Genomic DNA, 22899 nt, shown 5'->3' with positions numbered 1-22899 from the left:
TCAATTTGTTTACTAGATATGGAAGGAGAGGGAGAGGGGGAAAAGCGTATGCAAATATCCCTGACCAACTCATCCATAGAGCATTGCCTTGTGATTCGCGGTGTGGGTACCTGGATGCAAAGTTTTGGCATTTTGCGTTTTCTTTTGTTGCGAACAAATCTATCTGGGGTGTTCCCCAAATTTGAAAGTACTTGTTCAGAACTTGGGGGTGAATTTCCCATTCGTGGACTTGTTGGTGGTCTCGCGAAAGGTTGTCTGCTAGTTGGTTTTGGATCCCTGGAATAAATTGTGCTATTAGGCGAATGTGGTTGTGAATCGCCCACTGCCATATTTTTTGTGTTAGGAGACACAATTGTGTTGAGTGTGTTCCTCCTTGTTTGTTTAAATAATACATTGTTGTCATGTTGTTTGTTTTGACAAGAATGTATTTGTGTGTTATTATGGGTTGAAAGGCTTTTAACGCTAGAAATACTGCTAACAGTTCTAGGTAATTTATATGAAATTTTGTTTGGTGTACATCCCATTGTCCTTGAATGCTGTGGTGATTGAGGTGTGCTCCCCACCCTGTCATGGAAGCATCTGTTGTTATAACGTATTGAGGCACTGGGTCCTGAAATGTCCGCCCTTTGTTTAAATTGTTGCTGTTCCACCATAGAAGCGAGAGGTATGTTTGGCGGTCTACCAACACCAGATCTTGAAGTTGACCCTGTGCCTGTGACCATTGTGATGCTAGGCACTGTTGTAAGGGTCGCATGTGTAGTCTTGCGTTTGGGACAATGGCTATGCATGATGACATCATGCCTAGATGTTTTAGCACAAATTTTGCTTGTATCCTTTGGTTTGGAAACATAGCACTTATTACCTTGTGGAATGCTTGCACTCTTTGTGGACTTGGAGTGGCAATTCCTTTTGATGTGTTGATGGTTGCTCCTAGATATTGTTGTGTCTGACACGGTTCGAGGTGTGACTTTGTATAGTTGATGGAGAAACCCAGTTTGTGAAGGGTTTGTATGACATATGTGGTGTCGTTTGTGCACTTTTTTTACTGTGTTGGTCTTGATTAGCCAATCGTCTAGGTAAGGAAACACATGTATCTGTTGTCTCCTGATATGTGCTGCTACTACTGCTAGACATTTTGTGAATACTCTTGGTGCAGTTGTTATTCCGAATGGCAACACCTTGAATTGGTAATGTATTCCTTTGAATACGAACCTTAGGTACTTTCTGTGAGAAGGGTGTATCGGTATATGAAAGTACGCATCTTTTAGGTCTAATGTGGTCATGTAATCTTGCTGTTTGAGCAGTGGAATGATGTCTTGTAGTGTGACCATGTGAAAGTGGTCCGATATGATGTAGGTATTTAGTGTCCTGAGATCTAATATTGGCCTTAATGTTTTGTCTTTTTTTGGAATTAGAAAGTACAGGGAGTAAACTCCTGTGTTTTTTTTTGTTGTACTGGTACTAACTCTATTGCATCCTTTTGCAGTAGTGCTTGAACTTCTAGTCCTAAAAGTTCTAAATGTTGTGGTGACATTTTGCGTGTTTTTGGAGGGATGTTTGGTGGGAATTTGTGGAATTCTATGCAATAGCCATGTTGGATTATTGCTAATACCCAATTGTCTGTTGTAATCTGCTGCCAAGATTGGTAGAATTGGCTTAGTCTTCCCCCCACTGGTGTTGAGTGAAGGGGTTGTGTGACTTGAAAGTCACTGTTTAGGTGGAGGTGTTTTTGGAGTTTGGAATCTTCCCCTACTCCTTGGGAATTGACCCCCTCTATATCCCCTGAAACCTCCCCTTTGGAATGAACCCTGATATGGTGTGGTTCTTGTTTGTTGGCTGGTGGTGTCTGTGGGTTGGCCACGAAACCCCCCTTTAAATGGAGTTTTTCTAAAAGAGCCTCTGCTCTGCGGGGAGTAGAGTGCGCCCATGGCTTTGGCCGTGTCTGTGTCCTTTTTAAGTTTTTCAATGGCTGTGTCCACTTCAGGGCCAAAAAGTTGTTTCTCGTTGAAGGGCATATTAAGGACAGCCTGCTGGATTTCAGGTTTGAAGCCTGAAGTGCGGAGCCAAGCGTGTCTCCTTATGGTGACAGCAGTGTTGACCGTTCTCGCTGCAGTATCGGCTGCGTCCAGTGAAGAGCGGATTTGATTGTTTGAGATTGTTTGTCCCTCTTCAACTATTTGCTGCGCCCTTTTTTGGTATTCCTGGGGAAGATGGTCTACGAGAAGTTGCATCTCATCCCAGTGTGCGCGGTCATATCTGGCCAGCAGCGCTTGAGAATTTGCGATGCACCACTGGTTGGCTGCCTGTGATGCTACTCTTTTTCCTGCCGCATCAAATTTTCTGCTTTCTTTGTCCGGAGGTGGGGCGTCGCCAGATGTATGGGAATTTGCTCTCTTGCGAGCTGCCCCTACTACTACGGAGTCAGGTGGTAATTGCGAAGTAATAAACACTGGGTCTGTGGGTGGTGGTTTGTATTTCTTATCCACCCTTGGGGTGATGGCTCTTGATTTTACGGGCTCTTCAAAAATGTGTTTTGCGTGCCGTAACATCCCTGGTAGCATTGGGAGACATTGATATTGGCTATGTGTAGCCGAGAGGGTGTTAAATAAAAAATCATCCTCTATAGGATCGGAATGCAGTTGTACATTGTGGAATTCTGCAGCCCGAGCCACCAGTTGCGAGTATGAGGTACTGTCCTCTGGCGGTGACGGCTTTGTGGGGTATGAATCGGGATCATTGTCCGGCACTGGGGTGTCATATAGGTCCCAAGCGTCTTGATCCTGATTATCTTGACTTATGGTAGTTTGCGCTGGTGAGTGCATTTGTGGCGGTGTTTGTGCCGGCGATGCCTGTTGTGGTGGAGAGGGCGGAGGCGTGACTTTTTTAACCACTTTGGCTTGTGGTTGTGCGTCATCCTTAAGAAGTCCGATCCTTCTTTTCCTTATTATTGGGGGAAGGGTTGATATCTTCCCTGTGTCTTGCTGGATGTACAGTCTCTTTTGTGTGTAGTCTGATTCTACACTTTGGAGCTCTTGTCCAAATCTGTGCATCTGGCCACTTATTCCTTGTTCCTCTGTGTAGGATGAAGGTGTGGAACTTTTCGGCGCCGAGAGAGAATCTTTTTTCGGCTTCGGCACCGACAGAATTTTTGTGGATTTCGGCAGTGTGTCTCGGTGCCGAGGTTTTTCGGTGCCGGCATCTTGTTTTTGCCTCTCGGAGCCGCTATCTCGGCTCCGAGGTTGCTCCATGGCGGTCCCTCGACCGGAGTCGGGTGTCTTCGCTATGGGCGTGCCCTTTTTCGGCGCCTTCGACGGGTCGCCGGTCTTATGGGTCGAGCCATGGCCTGTTGGCAGTGGCGTCCCCTGGGCTTTTGTCTTCTCGATGGTTTTAATTTTCGACGTCTTACTCACTGTTTGTTGCAGTTGTTCGACGTCGGAGTCTCCGGATTCTGATTCCGGAACCGAGAAAGTTTCCTCTTCGTCGTCGAAACGTTGTTTTGTTGGCGTGGACGCCATTTGTAGACGCCTGGCTCTTCGGTCCCGGAGTGTTTTTCTGGACCGGAAGGCTCGACAGGCTTCACAGGTATCCTCCTTGTGCTCGGGGGACAAGCACAAGTTACAGACCAAGTGCTGATCTGTATAAGGATACTTACTGTGACATTTTGAGCAGAAACGAAACGGGGTCCGTTCCATCGGCTTCGATGTCGCACGCGGTCGGGCCGACCAGGCCCCGATGGGGGAATCGAAGCTACCCCAAAGTCTTCCGATGATCGGTGTCGATGTACCTAACTATCCCGATACCGAACGGAACAATACCGACGCTTTCTTCCGAGATTCTGACTAACTTTCCGAACCGAAACACGGAGCGAAAAGGAATACGTCCGAACCCGACAGCGGAAAAAAACAATCTAAGATGGAGTCGACACCCATGCGCAATGGAGCCGAAGAGGGAGGAGTCCTTCGGTCCCGTGACCAAAAAAGACTTCTTCGAAGAATAACAACTTGTAATACTCCGAGCCCAACACCAGGCAGCGGACTGTGCTAAACATGTGTATCTGCAGCAACATATGCCATCGAACTTAAGTTTATATTTCCTGGGTTTGTGTAATTAAGAAAACAACTCTAAAATAAAGGTTTAAAACAAGAAAAGATTATCACGGTAGTATCCAATAGAGTGGTGGAAGGGCTTCAGGCTTACTTTATGCAAGTAGGTTTCTGAGCAATGCCCTTTCACAGCTGCATCCTTGTTGGTATCCACATCAATGTGCAATGCTTAGCGGAGGCATGTGTTGTCATTCATGGCGGTGCTTTTCAAATGTCTTTTGATCCAACAAAAAGAGTGGCTGTCCCTGCCATAGCACTTACGGAACGTGTTATATGGTCTCTTCAACAATGCATGAGACTTTGTGACATAAAATGCAATCCATCTTGCCGGAGACTGCTACGGTATTGGATTGCCTTTGCTTACAGAAGTTAAGATAAATAACTGCTCTGATATTTTGAAGTCTTTCATAGCACTCAAATAGATATAGAAACTCCTCTCTAAAGAATGCAATTTCTCTCCACAGTTGAGGCTTGATTTGGAAAACATTATAAAAAAAATATATATCTACTCCTCTGTTTTATATGAAAGGAATAAGGAACCTTAGGAACAAACCTTGTTAAAGTTACTTTATCCCTTGTATAATATTAAAAAGGTTCTTTACATAACGGTGCTTGTAATTCTCTTAACTGTTCTATCTGAAGTGATGGTCAGAAGGAATGCTATTTTCTGGGAAATATGTTGGATTGATGCCTTATGAATGGCCTCAAAAGTGAGACGCATCAAGGCACCAGTACTGTATTTAGCTCCCATTCAGGAGTCAGCTAAGGAGCGAGCAGAAACATTCCGAGCTATCCTTCCACAGATTCTTTTAATGTTCTCTGTGAAAATAATGATAACGTTTCAGGTTCCCTTAAAAATCGTGATAGTGCCAATATGAACCTTAACTGATGCAACTGATAGTCCAGCACAGTACGAGATGCTTAAGATATATGGCCAATATTAGAGAGGTGACGTTTGCGGCTCTCAGGGAATGGGAAAAGCCCAAACTCTAATAGATGAGCTATGCAGTCAATTTCACAACTGTGGATCGTGATGCATTATCTGGCCCCTGCTCCTTAAAGATTGAACTGGGTAGGTGTCTGTACTGACATGTCCCACCCACCATGCCACATTTCAGTGCTAATGTGCCCATGCCGGGTCTATCATCATTGTACAGTTCTCTTTACCCTGCATATCACTCTGGGAATTAGAGAAGTCAGAAGGAACGTATAAACAAACTTCTTAGGCTATTGATTGCAAATGCATTCCCTTTTAAACCTTTACAGGGCCACCTGCTTGCAAAGTTCCTGCGTTTGTGGTTTTGTTTTGTAGCAAACGTCCCAATGAGGAGTGCCTCATCTCTAAAAGATTAGGCATAACTAATTGTTGTCCATTTTCCACTAGTAAAACTTTGATTATTGGCTGCTCGGACGATCTGCCACATCCTAGTGCACTCCTGGAACATGGTCCGCAGAGTTCCACACTGTGCTGAACTGCCCACAATCTTAGGGCTACCTACTATAGTGAAAATGATCTGGTTCGCAATGGTTTTAATTTAAAACATGGCGGTGGTGCTGGCTGTACACACCAAGACAAGTGCCTTGAACTGTAGCCAGTAATACATTTAATACCAACCTCTGCTTGGAGTTCCAGGATATTTATGTGCAACTGGTACACTTCTTCCGCCCATAATCCTTCTTTCGCCCATAGTCCATCTGTTTTCATATCTTTCAAATCTGCACCCCATTCTGTGGGTGATGCATCACTAGACGGGAAAAGTGGGCTTCATGGGATTCAGTGGCTGGCCTTCAAAGAGGTTCCTTTTTTATCCTCCATTAAAGGGCTTGTTATGGATGGTGTTACCCTACCAGCATTATCCCAGAGCCCTGAAATCTACTGCCACTGATTGCTCAGTTATTCCTGTAATATCCCCATGCATACGAAACAATGAGGCAAAAGAAAAATGCACAAATACATTATTCCTATGATTGCATTCATTGCTCTTAGTATGGTACTTTTTCGAAATTTCACCCCTCTTGTAATGGATGTACCAATCCCTCTTCTAGATCACAGAAAAATCAAATCCCTTCTTGTAGTTAAACGTGATTTTCTTTTGCTGAGAGCCAAGCGTAAATTAAACACTTCTCTTGTTAAATTTGTCATCATGTGAGTCTGTAGATTATAAGCCCGTCGTTTAAGAACAGATAAACAATACTTCCCTTTCATCCTATAACAGCGGTCACTGGCATTAGCCATTTGGTGAAGACTTGAGGCGCCAACTTCAGACCAACAGACAAGGCTTTGAAGTGGTAGTGGCAACAAGCAACCATGAAACCAGGAAACCTTCTGTTTTTCACATGTATCGGTGAGATGAAGTATGCATCCACTAGACCAATAGGTGCCAGATATGTCCATCTTTAGGTATTGTAGAACCTATTGTAATGTAACCATGTGAAACATTTGGTTCTTTAAGGGTTTGTTTAGATTTCCTGGGTCCAGAAAGGGTCACCAATCCCCTGATCTTTTAATAAGAAAAATAATCTTGAATCAAAGCTTTCAAATGTTTCCATTGATAGTACTTGCTCTATGGAGATCTAAATTCATTTGAATATCTCCAGTAGTAGTTGTTGCAAGCGGTTGTGCTTTCCACAAATTCTAGGGATTGACTAGGATGCACAATTAACAACACCCACTTGTCCATTGTAATATGCAGCAAAGGTTCTTAGAATAATGCTATTCTACCATCTACATACTGGCAGATTTGACAGGGGACAGATCTTACTGGATGTCAGGTTCTTCTCCTTTTGAGTCGTATTTCGAGGACTGATCTCCTCGGAGTCTTTGATCCTTGTTATTTGACTATGATTGCTGCTGCCTTGATTCCGGACAATATGAGCCATATTGGTTGGAAAAAAACAATACTCTATTATAGAAGTTCTGATTTTGTCACCCATATCCTTTATGTGGCTGCTTACTTTGGAACATCCCTAAGGTTCTGGCTGTCTCAGAGTGTGTTTTTATTGCTTGCAGCGTATCGTCCACCTTTTTCCCAAAAATGTCGACACCATCAAAGTACAGTCTAGACTCATTAGCCTAGACTGTACTTCTGGCCTAGCCTGAATGATATTTTTCAGCCATCCAGGGCTACGCATCACAACTGCATTACCAATCTAACTAAAGGCACAGGAGGATTAATCTACAGCTGCATCAATTCGAGTAGCAGATGCCTTATCTCCATCCTTTAGAACTGCCTTTTCCCTTGATTTTTTCTTCTGCCAATTTTCTGAAAGCGGCGCTGTGTCACTCCATGGGTGTCTGTCGAATCTTGCAAGGCTGATGCATTAGCAGTCTTCACTGCATCTGCAGTGAGCACATTTACTATTTTTACCATGGAACCCTAATTCCCACCCTTCCTTAACTGTGGGGACAGTATATGGGGTTAAAGAATTTCCAGGCCTGCCTTCTACCGAGGCGGACATTCTCGACCTTATTTAAAATACATGCAGGCACTGAAATTGTGGCTTTGAACTTCTTCTCTATTGTAGATAGATTTACAGTCACTTTTGTTCGGTTCTGCACTGGGAGCATACCTTCTTCCCACAGATGTTACAAAATGGGAGTGGAACTTGCACTCCGGCAGGATTTTGCTTTAAAATAAAAATGCAATTATTTTCCACAAAGTTAGTTGGTAGTTTAAAAAGATGAGACTTTCTCCACCAGGACAAGAAACCATCCTATTTCATCCGATGGTGAATCCCTTGGTGCTGGTGCAAGGCATGCATTTTCTAGAATTAGTAAGTCATTCCAATCTGAATCTCTGCTTGGATTTACCGAACTGTCTTGCATCTAGCGGCCCTTTAGCTCCCGGATACTCTTCATCTGAACTGGACAGCTCACCACCAGTGCCACGGTTTACTCTAAAGGGAGAGGCATCTCCCTCAGGTGATATTGTTTTCTGCGGTGTTTGGTTTTTAGGTATATATAATGACTCTAGGTCCACCAGCATTGGTATTGATGTCGGAGTTTAAGGTGTGGATACCCCTTCTAAAGTGACCCTGGATTGTAAGGTGGAAGGAGTCGTTGATCATGTCCAGCAGGCTATTTATCATTTTCAATGGCACTTGAACCATCTTGGGAGAGGCGGACCGCACCAATGGCTTTTGAGTTCTTCATTCAGTCTAGGCGAACGCAGTTGCTGCACCTTACAAGGTGGGGAATTACATTTTTTTGAACTCCTGCTTAGAGTCCACATACTGTGTGTTGAGATCTGAAGGTCCATTAGCCTCTTGGTCACTTTCTCGATCACCATCTTCCTTAAAGAAAGATTCTATGTCATCCGAATTAGACTCTTTTTACATATTTTCTCCTTCCTGGCCCAAAGAAGCGTCCTGCAGTAAATTCTTTGGGGGGAGCAATGGTACTGGTGACACAATCACTCTGAAAAGGTGTCACTGCAGGTACTGGTGATGCTGTTTTGAGTCTGAAGGCACTAGCTGCCTGCTAGCAGGAGGCACCTACTTGCAGAGGTTTTGTAAGTTTTTCTCATGTCAATGGTATATGCCACAGTGGTACTGTCATGGACTGCAGTGTCCTAGTCAGCTGTGGGTACTGCGCTGCCTACGTTGTTGTTGACAGGAGTTTCATTCTTGTAACCAACTGAACTTTGTTTATGGACATTGACTGTGATAAAAACTATTTCGTAGATGGTGGTCTTGTCGGTTCAACTGTCACAAATGAGAAATTATTCAGTGGAGTTTTCACTACCTTGGTGGACAACAACACCATCGACAATGGCTTCCTCGATGTTGCTGATGAATTTATCGCTGACTGTCTATGAAAACAGCGATTACATTTTCTTTGGAGGTGAATATACTGAATGAGAAGATTCGGAAGTTCACCTCTTTCTTGGATGTGCCCACTAGTCTTTTCATCAATAGCGGGGCAAATGAAGAGATTACCCAAGTAATCTTACGCCTTTTCACCTTTACTTTATTTTAGTGGTTTCCCCTTCGTTTAGTCATTTTATGTTTTCTTGGAATCTCACACGTGTGGAGAAAGCAGTTGCCGGCTGGCATAATGTCTCACCCTTAGAGGGTCTTAATGCCAGATTTGAAGTCTTCTACACAGTCTTCTCAGTGAGAGCCAAAATAATCTTAGCTTGACTACGATGTTTTTCCCCCATATTTTACTTCAAAATGAGTAAAGTTAACCTCCTATCTTTCATCTTTTAAAGTCTTAGCTGAAACATGTTGCAGATGTCACATTTTTTAGGATTATGGCTGAGAAGAAAGCAGCACAGGCATTTTGGATGTAAAACATCATTCATGTATTTATTTTTTTTTACAGATTTCGTCTGGCCCAGCTCAGACATGGTGACAAAAAAAGTATTTTGGAGCGAGCCTTTTCAAAGGGTTATTCTACAGTAACATGTGGTAGAAATATCTGACAGTCTGAAGCTTCTCACAAGGGAACAGTTGAGGGTGCAGGGCTCTGACTGGCTGTACTTTGGATCATTTACAATGATGTGGCTAGGTCATAGACAGTTTATTAAATATCAATGTACTGAGTGTAAAGGTTACACTGCTGTACTAACATTTTTACCATGGGTTCTCAGTCTGGCATTTACTGTTTGGCCTTTATGTGCTCTTCTCTAATCCACAGTTCATACAGTGGCTGGAAATGCTTTTCATTGTTCAGAAGTAGCTCTCACTATAGGTACGGTTGGAGAACCCTAAACAACAGTGCTAAATTATCGCTTCCTTTACCATCTTACATTATAAAGTTTAAAATACATTTAAGACAACTTACCCCAGGAAGTCAAAGTCAATGGTGGAATATTTAGCTTGAATTAATGCCCACAATCCCCAGAAGAAATGAGAAGCCTGTTAAAGGAAAACAAAACGTGATCAATGAGAGCATCACAAACATAAGTTCCTATGCTGTAACTATACTTCTCCATTTATTAAAATTTTTTTGCATTTGTATCAATTTTTAGGCTGGGAGGACATCCTTGGTATATTTAACAGTAATGAATATAAGCGTTTTTAATGCAATACTATAAGAAGTCTGACTACCTCATTCTTTGTGCCCTTGGACTGCTGAACTGAGGTGAACATGCTTAAACTTGATTTTCAAAAGACATGGTAAGATTTTCCAAGTACAAATGTGCTACTAATATACTGCTTCACTACATAGGAGAAAGAAAGAGTCATGTAAATTTGGCAAAGAAACCAATTCAAGTCTTAACCTCTTACCTATCATGCCCTTATTTGATGATTGGGCACTTCACACAGACAACAAAGTTCCCCCTCCCCACTCCCCACCCCCCACCAAAACTATCAAAGCCAAATTTGAATCCTTATTTCCTACATGTTTGTGATTCTAAAAGTACACAGGGTTTGTGGATTTCCTTGAAGGGTTCAGAGAAAACAGACAAAATATAGCAAAATGTTTATTTAGAAAAATATAGGACGAACATACTATGCAGGAAATCATATGATTTTATACAAAAAGGTTTGCTGTTCCAAAACAAGCAACAGTTTTTCCTATTTTTGTGTGGTTTCAAACTACTTTCAGTATGGGAGAACCTGGAAAGCTATACTTTTTTTATAGTAATCACATATTTCAATTCAGCAACGGGTAATTGCTCGTGGTTTTCCCAATGAGACTAATAGCTGAATACAAAAAAGGGGGAAAAAAGGCAAAAAATATTTTTTTCTCCAATGGTCAATTTATATTGAAATATATCCACTAGACCCTTCTGGTTACAGGGATAGATAGTGTTTGTTGGTTGTTCAAAAACACAAGATACTAAGGCAAAACAGCTGAGCTGCAGCTCATAATATTTCACTGTGTACTGACCAACCGGCAATTCATGTGATAAACGGTAATAGTGGCTATAAAGGAAACCTATGTATTCTTGAAATGTACAACAAGATAATTAGTGTAGGAAAAGAGGTTATTTGTACACATGTGAATTGCGGTTATCCATACTCTAATGAAATTCGGAGGGTATTTTTCAAAATGTGCACAATGGCATACATTTACATGCCAAAAATAGAGAAAACGTCAATTGATAACAAATGTTATGCTATTACGTGTTCCCAAATACCTCTCACTAAAAACGGTACCCTCCACTTGTGTGGCTTGGCCTAGTGCCCACAACACAAAAGGCCCCAAAATGCAACAGAGGCAGCAAAATTCTGAGAGAACAATGACCTCTTTTTGTGATGTGGGTAGCTACAGTATTTGGCCCTGGGCCCAGGATTGGGCACCACCCACGGATACCCACTAACTCCTAATGTTTCTGAAAATTACACACCCTGGGGAGTTCAGGTTAGTGTGGCTCGTATGGAATCCACTATGATTTAACACTCACATTTTGGCTAAAAATACATATTTTCCTCTATTTTCAGTGAGAGAAAGTGCTGTGAGCATTCCTACCATCCTGCGCAGCTACATTTATTCGGACACAAATGATCCCCACTTTTGTGGCTGTGCCTAGTTCTGTATTTGGGACAGATCAAACCAGGGAAGACCATAGAGATCTTCACTGGAAAGCTTCAACTAGTAAAGAAAAAGTAATAATATTGTCTGAGTGATATGGAAACTGGAAATCTTTATTTTTTAAGGAATCAGGGCAAGTTTTCAATGACCGTTAATTACATCAGAGTACATGGCTATTGAATGATTAGTTCTTGTACTTCAATAAGTCCTCAAGGAAATAGGCTTCTTACTTGTGAAAAGAAATATAAAGACCACCTAGAAAATCTTTAACAGAACTACTAAGTTGTCAGATTTAACCAAATATTAAAAGTAAAGCAGCACTGTCCGTTTTTGGTATGTTCCAATACCAGGATCTCTTCTACTTGAAAAAGTAGTATCTTGTGAATGGGTGCTTCACCTGCTTCAGGATGAACAAGCAGTTGGCAGCGGACTGAAATGTCCACCACACTGCATGCACATAAAATCCAGGCAGTCAATCTCAGCATTTGAATGACATGCGACTTAATCTTGCTTAGTTTCATAAACTGGAGACCCTGCCTTCACACACATTTATTGTGCTGCTTTTGTAACAGAAGCGGGCCAGAAAAAACAGGAGAACAAGAAAAGGAAGCAAACCTGCTCTTGTTACTCTCAGTTTTTTTCAGATAATAGACTGCTTATGTACTGTGTACATCAAAGAGAAAAGAGGGTAGTAAGGGTGAGAGGCGCCGCACCTCTAGGTAGTAAACAAAAAGTTTTACAGAATACAGAAGTATAAGCGAAGTTTGGTGCAAAGCGGCCCGGTGCCTTACTACCCGGTAGGCACCAAACGGGTGCTAGAAGTACCCTAGAACAAAGTGGGACAAGATGGCCACAGCACACAGAGAGTAATGTCCAACAGTAAAACGAGAATAGGTAATCCTGGTGTCGTAATGAGTTGGGAGAAGTATGAAGTTGAAGCGAGTCTCAAATCCTGTTTGCAGATGGTATCTTTATTTGTAAGTGTTAGAAATCATTGAGTCATCATGGAGATACAGCCAACACGTGTTTCGTCACACAGGTGACTTCATCAAGGCTGGGGCAGTAAGCCAATATGGGTGATGGTAGTACTTGGTAGAGAAGTTGCTCAATGATTGATTGAGTGGGCTTAGTATAGTCATAAAGCTGTAATTAGTATGGCTGAGCCAAGCAGCTGTAGGTGCGTAGGTGGGGAGCTTGTATGATACTGCAGATAGAGGAGGCCCTGATAAGCCTGTCACCATAACCGGGAAGCAGAATGGCGGTGAGCTCAGAGTGAACGAGAGGTTACATGACGTGTTGGCTGTATCTCCATGATGACTCAATGATTTCTAACACTTACAAATAAAGATACCATCTGCAAACAGGATTTGAGACTCGCTTCAACTTCATACTTCTCCCAACTCATTACGACACCAGGATTACCTATTCTCGTTTTACTGTTGGACATTACTCTCTGTGTGCTGTGGCCATCTTGTCCTACTGTGTACATGAAATAGAACGACTGGAAAAAGAGACTTCAGGGCAAAGTTGATTTCTCTGCGCTCTGAAGTAATTGCAGGTCAGCACTGTCCTGTGATCAATGATTTCCCTAAAATGGAATGAGTCTGTACCTGTAATCCTAGTGCTCTCTCAGGGGGATTACCGTTAAAATCAAGCACTGAACAGTCCTGCCCACGTGCAGGGATGCCGGAGCACTCCTTCACAATATATCATTTTAAGTGTAGCTGTTCGCCTTTCTTCAGTAAGGCCTGGAAGATATCAATGATTTGCAGCCTATAAATAAGGCTATTTTGACCAACTGCTTCAATCTACATTTCAAAAAGGGTGATATTTATACACACACACACAGGATCAGAAATATTAACTGTAATTGTGTAATCTGACAAGCTAAACCTCATTCACAAAGCTTTTCTAATGGAAAAAGATGAAGGAATAGGACAATGTAGCCTTATAAGCTGCAACTCTGTAGAATTGAAAAGTCTGTGATTTTAAGGGAGTCATACCAGTATCCCATCTTGCCCAGCAGGTTGCAGTTAGTTACATCAGTTAATTTTTACAGAGACAGTGGTAGAGATTGTCTACTACTCATCTCGGTTTTTTCCACCAGGGAGGAGGGTGGGTTGCTTAAGATTTCAATGGAGATTCGAGAGAGAGAGAGAGAGAGAGATCGAGAGATCGAGAGAGATCGAGAGATCGAGAGAGAGAGAGAACTAGGATTAAAGGTAAGAAACCATTCATACTCTCTCAGGGATCTCCACTGATAATCATAAGCGTTGACTAGAATAGCAAGTCAATCCTTACAAACTGCAGTGGAAAAATAATAGACAATTGTAGGAAGGTGGCTCTGTATGCACTATTTTAAAGTAAGGAATAGTATGCACAGAGTCCAAGGGTTCCCCTTAGAGGTAAGATAGTGGCAAAAAGAGATACTACTAATGCTCTATTTTGTGGTAGTGTGGTCGAGCAGTAGGCTTATCAAAGGAGTAGTGTTAAGCATTTGTTGTACACACACAGGCAATAAATGAGGAACACACACTCAGAGACAATTCCAGGCCAATAGGTTTTTGTATAGAAAAATATATTTTCTTAGTTTATTTTAAGAACCACAGGTTCAAATTTTACATGTAATACTTCAAATGAAAGGTATTGCAGGTAGGTACTTTAGGAACTTTCAATAATCAAAATAGCATACACAGTTCTCAAATAAATCACATATAGCTATTTTAAAACTAGACACTTAGTGCAATTTTCAACAGTTCCTGGGGGGAGTAAGAGTTAGTTAGTTTTTGCAGGTAAGTAAACCACCTACAGGGTTCAAGTTTGTGTCCAAGGTGAACCACCGTTGGGGGTTCAGGGCAACCCCAAAGTTATCACACCAGCAGCTCAGGGCCGGTCAGGTGCAGAGGTCAAAGTGGTGCCCAAAACGCATAGGCTTCAATGGAGAAGGGGGTGCCCCGGTTCCAGTCTGCCAGCAGGTAAGTACCTGCGTCGGAGGGCAAACCAGGGGGGTTTTGTAGGGCACCGGGGGGGACACAAGTTAGCACAGAAAGTACACCCTCGGCAGCACGGGGGCGGCCGGGTGCAGTGTGCAAACACACGTCGGGTTTCCAATGGAAATCAAAGGGAGACCAAGGGGTCTCTTCAGCGATGCAGGCAGGCAAGGGGGGGGGGGAGGGAGGGGGGGGGCTCCTCGGGGTAGCCACCACCTGGGCAAGGGAGAGGGCCTCCTGGGGGTCACTCCTGCACTGGAGTTCCGATCTTTCAGGTCCTGGGGGCTGCGGGTGCAGAGTCTTTACCAGGCGTCGGGATCTGGGAGCAGGCAGTCGCGGTCAGGGGGAGCCTCGGGATTCCCTCTGCAGGCGTCGCTGTGGGGGCTCAGGGGGGCCACTCTGGCTACTCACGGTATCGCAGTCGCAGGGGAGTCCTCCCTGAAGATTTGTTCTCCACAAGTCGAGCCGGGGGCGTCGGGTGCAGAGTAGCAAGTCTCACGCTTCCGGCAGGAAACGCAAGTTGTTTTAAAGTTGATCCTTTTTTACAAAGTTGCAGTCTTGGGGTAACAGAGCCGCTGTCCTCGGGAGTTCTTGGTCCTTCTAGATGCAGGGCAGGATTCAGAGGTCGCTGGTCCCTGGGGAGAGCGTCGCTGGAGCAGTGTCTTTAGAAGGGGGGAGACAGGCCGGTATTGCTGGGGCCAAAGCAGTTGGTGTCTCCGTCTTCTCTGCAGGGTTTTTCCAGCTTAGCAGTCCTCTTCTTCTTAGGCTGCAGGAATCTGAGTTCCTAGGTTCTGGGGAGCCCTTAAATACTAAATTTAAGGGCGTGTTTAGGTCTGGGGGGTTAGTAGCCAATGGCTACTAGCCCTGAGGGTGGGTACACCCTCTTTGTGCCTCCTTCCAAGGGGCGGGGGTCACATTCCTATCCCTATTGGGGGAATCCTCCAGCTGCAAGATGGAGGATTTCTAAAAGTTAGAGTCACCTCAGCTCAGGACACCTTAGGGGCTGTCCTGACTGGCCAGTGACTCCTCCTTGTAATTCTCATTATCTCCTCCGGCCTTGCCGCCAAAAGTGGGGCCGTGGCCAGAGGGGGCGGGCAACTCCACTAGCTGGAGTGCCCTGTGGTGCTGTAACAAAGGGGGTGAGCCTTTGAGGCTCACCGCCAGGTGTTACAGTTCCTGCAGGGGGAGGTGTGAAGCACCTCCACCCAGTACAGGCTTTGTTACTAGCCACAGAGTGACAAAGGCACTCTCCCCATGTGGCCAGCAACATGTCTCGAGTGTGGCAGGCTGCTAAAACCAGTCAGCCTACACGGGTAGTTGGTTAAGGTTTCAGGGGGCACCTCCAAGGTGCCCTCTGGGGTGTATGTTACAATAAAATGTACACTGGCATCAGTGTGCATTTATTGTGCTGAGAAGTTTGATACCAAACTTCCTAGTTTTCAGTGTAGCCATTATGGTGCTGTGGAGTTCATGTTTGACAGACTCCCAGACCATATACTCTTATGGCTACCCTGCACTTACAATGTCTAAGGTTTTGCTTAGACACTGTAGGGGCACAGTGCTCATGCACTTGTGCCCTCACCTATGGTATAGTGCACCCTGCCTTAGGGCTGTAAGGCCTGCTAGAGGGGTGACTTATCTATACTGCATAGGCAGTGTGAGGTTGGCATGGCACCCTGAGGGGAGTGCCATGTCGACTTACTCGTTTTGTCCCCACCAGCACACACAAGCTGGCAAGCAGAGTGTCTGTGCTGAGTGAGGGGTCCCCAGGGTGGCATAAGACATGCTGCATCCCTTAGAGACCTTCCCTGGCATCAGGGCCCTTGGTACCAGGGGTACCAGTTACAAGGGACTTACCTGGATGCCAGGGTGTGCCAATTGTGAAAACAAAAGTACAGGTTAGGGAAAGAACACTGGTGCTGGGGCCTGGTTAGCAGGCCTCAGCACACTTTCAAATCAAAACTTAGCATCAGCAAAGGCAAAAAGTCAGGGGGTAATCATGCCAAGGAGGCATTTCCTTACACAACCTCCCCCCCCCCCCCAAACGAAAGAGGATGAGACTAACCTTTCCCAAGAGAGTCTTCATTTACTAAGTGGAAGAACCTGGAAAGGCCATCTGCATTGGCATGGGCAGTCCCAGTTCTGTGTTCCACTATAAAGTCCATTCCCTGTAGGGAGACGGACCACCTCAACAGTTTTGGATTTTCACCTTTCATTTGCATCAGCCATCTGAGAGGTCTGTGGTCAGTTTGAACTACAAAGTGAGTACCAAAGAGGTATGGTCTCAGCTTCTTCAGGGACCAAACCACAGCAAAGGCCTCCCTCTCAATGGCACTCCAACGCTGCTCCTTGGGGAGTAACCTCCTGCTAATGAAAGCAACAGGCTGGTCAAGGCCATCATCATTGTTTTGGGACAAAACTGCCCCTATCCCATGTTCAGAGGCATCTGTCTGCACAATGAACTGCTTGGAGTAATCTGGAGCTTTTAGAACTGGTGCTGTGCACATTGCTTGTTTCAGGGTGTCAAAGGCCTATTGGCATTCTACAGTCCAGTTTACTTTCTTGGGCATTTTCTTGGAGGTAAGTTCTGTGAGGGCTGTCACTATGGATCCATATCCCTTCACAAACCTCCTGTAGTACCCAGTCAAGCCAAGGAATGCCCTGACTTGAGTCTGGGTTTTTGGAGCTGCCCAGTCCAGAATAGTCTGGATCTTAGGCTGGAGGGGCTGAACTTGGCCTCCACCTACCAGGTGTCCCAAGTAAACCACAGTTCCCTGCCCTATCTGGCATTTGGATGCCTTGATAGAGAGGCCTGCTGATTGCATAGCGTTCAAAACCTTCTTCAGGTGGACCAGGTGATCCTGCCAGCTGGAGCTAAAGACAGCAATATCGTCAAGATAAGCTGCACTAAAGGACTCCAAGCCAGCAAGGACTTGATTCACCAACCTTTGGAAGGTGGCAGGGGCATTCTTTAAACCGAAGGGCATAACAGTAAACTGATAATGCCCATCAGGTGTGGAGAATGATGTCTTTTCTTTTGCTCCTGGTGCCATTTTGATTTGTCAGTACCCTGCTGTTAAGTCAAAGGTACTTAAGAATTTGGCAGCACCTAATTTATCAATCAGTTCATCAGCCCTTGGAATGGGATGGGCATCTGTCTTGGTGACAGAATTAAGTCCTCTGTAGTCCACACAAAACCTCATCTCTCTCTTTCCATCTTTGGTGTGAGGTTTGGGGACTAAGACCACTGGGCTAGCCCAGGGGCTGTCAGAGTGCTCAATTACTCCCAATTCCAGCATCTTGTGGACTTCCACCTTGATGCTTTCCTTCACTTGGTCAGACTGTCTGAAAATTTTGTTTTTGACAGGCATGCTGTCTCCTGTGTCCACATCATGGGTACACAGGTGTGTCTGACCAGGGGTTAGGGAAAAGAGCTCAGCAAACTGTTGCAGGACCTTCCTGCAGTCAGATTGCTGTTGGCCAGAGAGGGTGTCTGAGTAGATCACTCCATCTACTGAACCATCTTTAGGGTTTGATGAGAGAAGCTCCGGGAGAGGTTCACTCTCAGCTTCCTGGTCCTCATCTGTTACCATCAACAGATTCACATCAGCCCTGTCATGGAAGAGCTTAAGGCGGTTCACATGGATCACCCTCTTGGGGCTCCTGCTAGTGCCTAGGTCCACCAGGTAGGTGACCTGACTCTTCTTCTCTAGCACTGGGTAAGGGCCACTCCATTTGTCCTGAAGTGCCCTGGGAGCCACAGGCTACAGAACCCAGACTTTCTGCCCTGGTTGAAATTCAACCATTGCAGCCTTTTGGTCATACCAAAACTTCTGGAGCTGTTGGCTGGCCTCAAGGTTTTTACTTGCCTTTTCAATGTACTCTGCCATCCTTGAACGTAGGCCAAGTACATAGTCCACTATGTCTTGTTTAGGCTCATGAAGAGGTCTCTCCCAGCCTTCTTTCACAAGAGCTAGTGGTCCCCTTACAGGGTGGCCAAACAGAAGTTCAAAGGGTGAGAACCCTACTCCCTTCTGAGGCACCTCTCTGTAAGCGAAAAGCAGACATGGCAAGAGGACATCCCATCTCCTTTTGAGTTTTTCAGGGAGCCCCATGATCATGCCTTTTAATGTCTTGTTGAATCTCTCAACAAGCCCATTAGTTTGTGGATGGTAAGGTGTAGTGAATTTATAAGTCACTCTACACTCATTCCACATGTGTTTCAGGTATGCTGACATGAAGTTGGTACCTCTGTCAGACACCACCTCCTTAGGAAAACCCACTCTGGTAAAAATACCAATGAGGGCCTTGGCTACTGCAGGGGCAGTAGTCGACCTAAGGGGAATAGCTTCAGGGTATCTAGTAGCATGATCCACTACTACTAGTATGTACATGTTCCCTGAGGCTGTGGGAGGTTCCAGTGGACCCACTATGTCCACACCCACTCTTTCAAAGGGGACCCCCACCACTGGAAGTGGAATGAGGGGGTCCTTTGGGTGTCCACCTGTCTTACCACTGGCTTGACAGGTGGTACAGGAGACACAAAACTCCTTGACTTTCTGGGACATGTTGGGCCAATAGAAGTGGTTGACTAGTCTCTCCCACGTCTTGGTTTGTCCCAAATGCCCAGCAAGAGGAATATCATGGGCTAAGGTCAGTATGAACTTCCTAAACTCCTGAGGCCCTACCACTCTCCTAGTGGCACCAGGTTTGGGATCTCTTGCCTCAGTGTAAAGGAGTCCATCTTCCCAATAGACGCTGTGTGTTCCAGTTTTCTTGCCATTGGACTCTTCAGCAGCTTGCTGCCTAAGGCCTTCAAGAGAGGGACAGGTTTCTTGCCCCTTACACAACTGCTCCCTTGAGGGTCCCCCTGGGCCTAAGAGCTCAACCTGATAAGGTTCTAACTCCAGAGGCTCAGTTCCCTCAGAGGGCAGAACTTCTTCCTGAGAAGAGAGGTTCTCTTTTTGTTGTTGTGTTGCAGCTGGTTTCACAGTTGTATTTCCTTTTCTCTTGGTAGGCTGGGCCCTTTTTCCAGACTCCAACTCTACTTTTTCACCCTGAGCCTTGCACTGTGCCCTTGTCTTGACACACACCAGTTCAGGGATACCCAGCATGGCTGCATGGGTTTTCAGTTCTACCTCAGCCCATGCGGAGGACTCCAGGTCATTTCCAAGCAAACAGTCTACTGGGATATTTGAGGAGACCACCACCTGTTTCAGGCCATTGACCCCTCCCCACTCTAAAGTTACCATAGCCATGGGATGTACTTTAATCTGATTATCAGCGTTGGTGACTGGATATTGGTATTGACCAGGGGAAACCAGTTTCTCTGTCACCATGGTGACACTGGCACCTGTATCCCTCAGGCCTTCTACACTTGTCCCATTAATTAAGAGCTGTTGCCAGTATTTTTGCATGTTAGGAGGCCAGGCAGCCAGTGTGGCTAAATCCACCCCACCCTCAGAGACTAATGTAGCTTCAGTGACACACCTGATTTGCTCTGGGCATACCGTTGATCCCACTTGGAGACTAGCCATTCCAGTGTTAGCTGGAGTGGAGTTAGAAGTGGTACTTTTCTTGGGACAGGCCTTGTCTCCAGTTTGGTGTCCAGGCTGATTACAGCTACGACACCAGGCCTTTTTGGGATCAACGTTTTTACCCTTGTACCCAAAATTGTTTTGTGAAGAGGCTCTGGGCCCACCCTCCTGTGCAGGTTTTTGGGGGCCTGTAGAAGACTCTTTACTATTTTTGTTTTTGGATGTCTCAACACTCTTCCCCTGGGGAGGCCTTGTGACCCCTTTCTTTTGGTCACCCCCTGTGGAAGTCTTGGTCACCCTAGTCTTGACCCAATGGTCCGCCTTCTTTCCCAATTCTTGGGGAGAAATTGGTCCTAGGTCTACCAGATGCTGATGCAGTTTATCATTTGAACAATTACTCAATAGGTGTTCTTTCACAAATAAATTGTACAGCCCATCATAATCATTTACACCACTGCCTTGAATCCAACCATCCAGTGTTTTCACTGAGTAGTCCACAAAATCAACCCAGGTCTGGCTCGAGGATTTTTGAGCCCCCCTGAACCTAATTCTATACTCCTCAGTGGAGAATCCAAAGCCCTCAATCAGGGTTCCCTTCATGAGGTCATAAGATTCTGCATCTTTTCCAGAGAGTGTGAGGAGTCTAGCCCTACACTTTCCAGTGAACATTTCCCAAAGGAGATTACCCCAGTGAGATCTGTTTACTTTTCTGGTTGCACAAGCCCTCTCAAAAGCTGTGAACCATTTGGTGATGTCATCACCATCTTCATATTTAGTTACAATCCCTTTTGGGATTTTCAACATGTCAGGAGAATCTCGGACCCTATTTATGTTGCTGCCACCATGGATGGGACCAAAACCGATCTCTTGTCTTTCCCTTTCTATGGCTAGGAGCTGTCTCTCCAAAGCCAATCTTTTGGCCATCCTGGCTAACAGGAGGTCATCTTCACTGAGGCTCTCCTCAGTGATAACAGAGGTGCTGTGCCCTCCTGTGAGGGAAGCAGCATCTCTGACTATTATGGTTGGAGTCAGGGATTGAGGGTCCCTGATCTCCCTAATTAGGACTGGAAGGGGGGAATTCTCCTCCAAGTCACTATCTTCCCCCTCTGTGAGGTCATCCTCAGAGGGGTTGGCTTTTTCAAACTCTGCCAGCAGCTCCTGGAGCCGTTGTTTGGAGGGTCTTAAGCCAACTGGGATTTTCTTTATTTTGCAGAGAGACCTTAGCTCCCTCATCTTAAGATGGAGGTAAGGTGTGAGGTCGAGTTCCATCACATTCACTTCTGCACCAGACATTATGTTTCTAAAAGTTGGAATACTTTTTAAGAATCTAAAGCTATTTCTAGAACCTAATTCAAACTTTCACAAAACTTTTAAACTCTAAAAGAAATGCTAACAGGGACTAACACAAGGCCCTAGCAGGACTTTTAAAAATTTAGAAAAATAGCTCAAATTGCAAAAATCAATTTTTAATGACAATTTTTGGAATTTGTCATGTGATCAGGTATTGGCTGAGTAGTCCAGCAAATGCAAAGTCTTGTACCCCACCGCTGATCCACCAATGTAGGAAGTTGGCTCTGTATGCACTATTTCAAAGTAAGGAATAGTATGCAGAGTCCAAGGGTTTCCCTTAGAGGTAAGATAGTGGCAAAAAGAGATAATACTAATGCTCTATTTTGTGGTAGTGTGGTCGAGCAGTAGGCTTATCAAAGGGGTAGTGTTAAGCATTTGTTGTACACACACAGGCAATAAATGAGGAACACACACTCAGACAATTCCAGGCCAATAGGTTTTTGTATAGAAAAATATATTTTCTTAGTTTATTTTAAGAACCACAGGTTCAAATTTTACATGTAATACTTCAAATGAAAGGTATTACAGGTAGGTACTTTAAGAACTTTGAATAATCAAAATAGCATACACAGTTCTCAAATAAATCACATATAGCTATTTTAAAACTAGACACTTAGTGCAATTTTCAACAGTTCCTGGAGGGAGTAAGAGTTAGTTAGTTTTTGCAGGTAAGTAAACCACCTACGGGGTTCAAGTTTGGGTCCAAGGTAGCCCACCGTTGGGGGTTCAGGGCAACCCCAAAGTTACCACACCAGCAGCTCAGGGCCGGTCAGGTGCAGAGGTCAAAGTGGTGCCCAAAACGCATAGGCTTCAATGGAGAAGGGGGTGCCCCGGTTCCAGTCTGCCAGCAGGTAAGTACCCACGTCTTCGGAGGGCAAACCAGGGGGGTTTTGTAGGGCACGGGGGGGGGGGACACAAGTTAGCACAGAAAGTACACCCTCAGCAGCACGGGGGCGGCCGGGTGCAGTGTGCAAACACACGTCGGGTTTCCAATGGAAATCAATGGGAGACCAAGGGGTCTCTTCAGCGGTGCAGGCAGGCAAGGGGGGGGGGGCTCCTCGGGGTAGCCACCACCTGGGCAAGGGAGAGGGCCTCCTGGGGGTCACTCCTGCACTGGAGTTCCGATCTTTCAGGTCCTGGGGGCTGCGGGTGCAGAGTCTTTACCAGGCGTCGGGATCTGGGAAGCAGGCAGTCGCGGTCAGGGGGAGCCTCGGGATTCTCTCTGCAGGCGTCGCTGTGGGGGCAACTCTGGCTACTCACGGTCTCGCAGTCCCCGGGGAGTCCTCCCTGAAGATTTGTTCTCCACAAGTCGAGCCGGGGGCGTCGGGTGCAGAGTAGCAAGTCTCACGCTTCCGGCGGGAAACGCAAGAGGTTTTAAAGTTGCTCCTTTGTTACAAAGTTGCATTCTTGGGTGAACAGAGCCGCTGTCCTCT

General features: G+C 45.1%; 1 protein-coding gene across 1 annotated transcript in view; it reads right to left on the bottom strand.

Annotated features, from left to right (window-relative positions):
- The window catches only part of ETNK1 (ethanolamine kinase 1), a 173908-nt gene that overhangs the window by 32435 nt on the left and 118574 nt on the right, over positions 1 to 22899 (bottom strand). Inside the window, exon 7 of the mRNA XM_069228571.1 lies at positions 9892 to 9965. Coding sequence (XP_069084672.1) covers positions 9892 to 9965 — 74 coding nt within the window. The remainder of the gene's footprint in view (positions 1 to 9891; positions 9966 to 22899) is intronic.

Source organism: Pleurodeles waltl, chromosome 4_1, assembly GCF_031143425.1.
Source record: "Pleurodeles waltl isolate 20211129_DDA chromosome 4_1, aPleWal1.hap1.20221129, whole genome shotgun sequence".
Classification (NCBI taxonomy): Eukaryota; Metazoa; Chordata; class Amphibia; order Caudata; family Salamandridae; genus Pleurodeles; species Pleurodeles waltl.
This window is presented reverse-complemented; position numbering and strand designations above follow the sequence as displayed.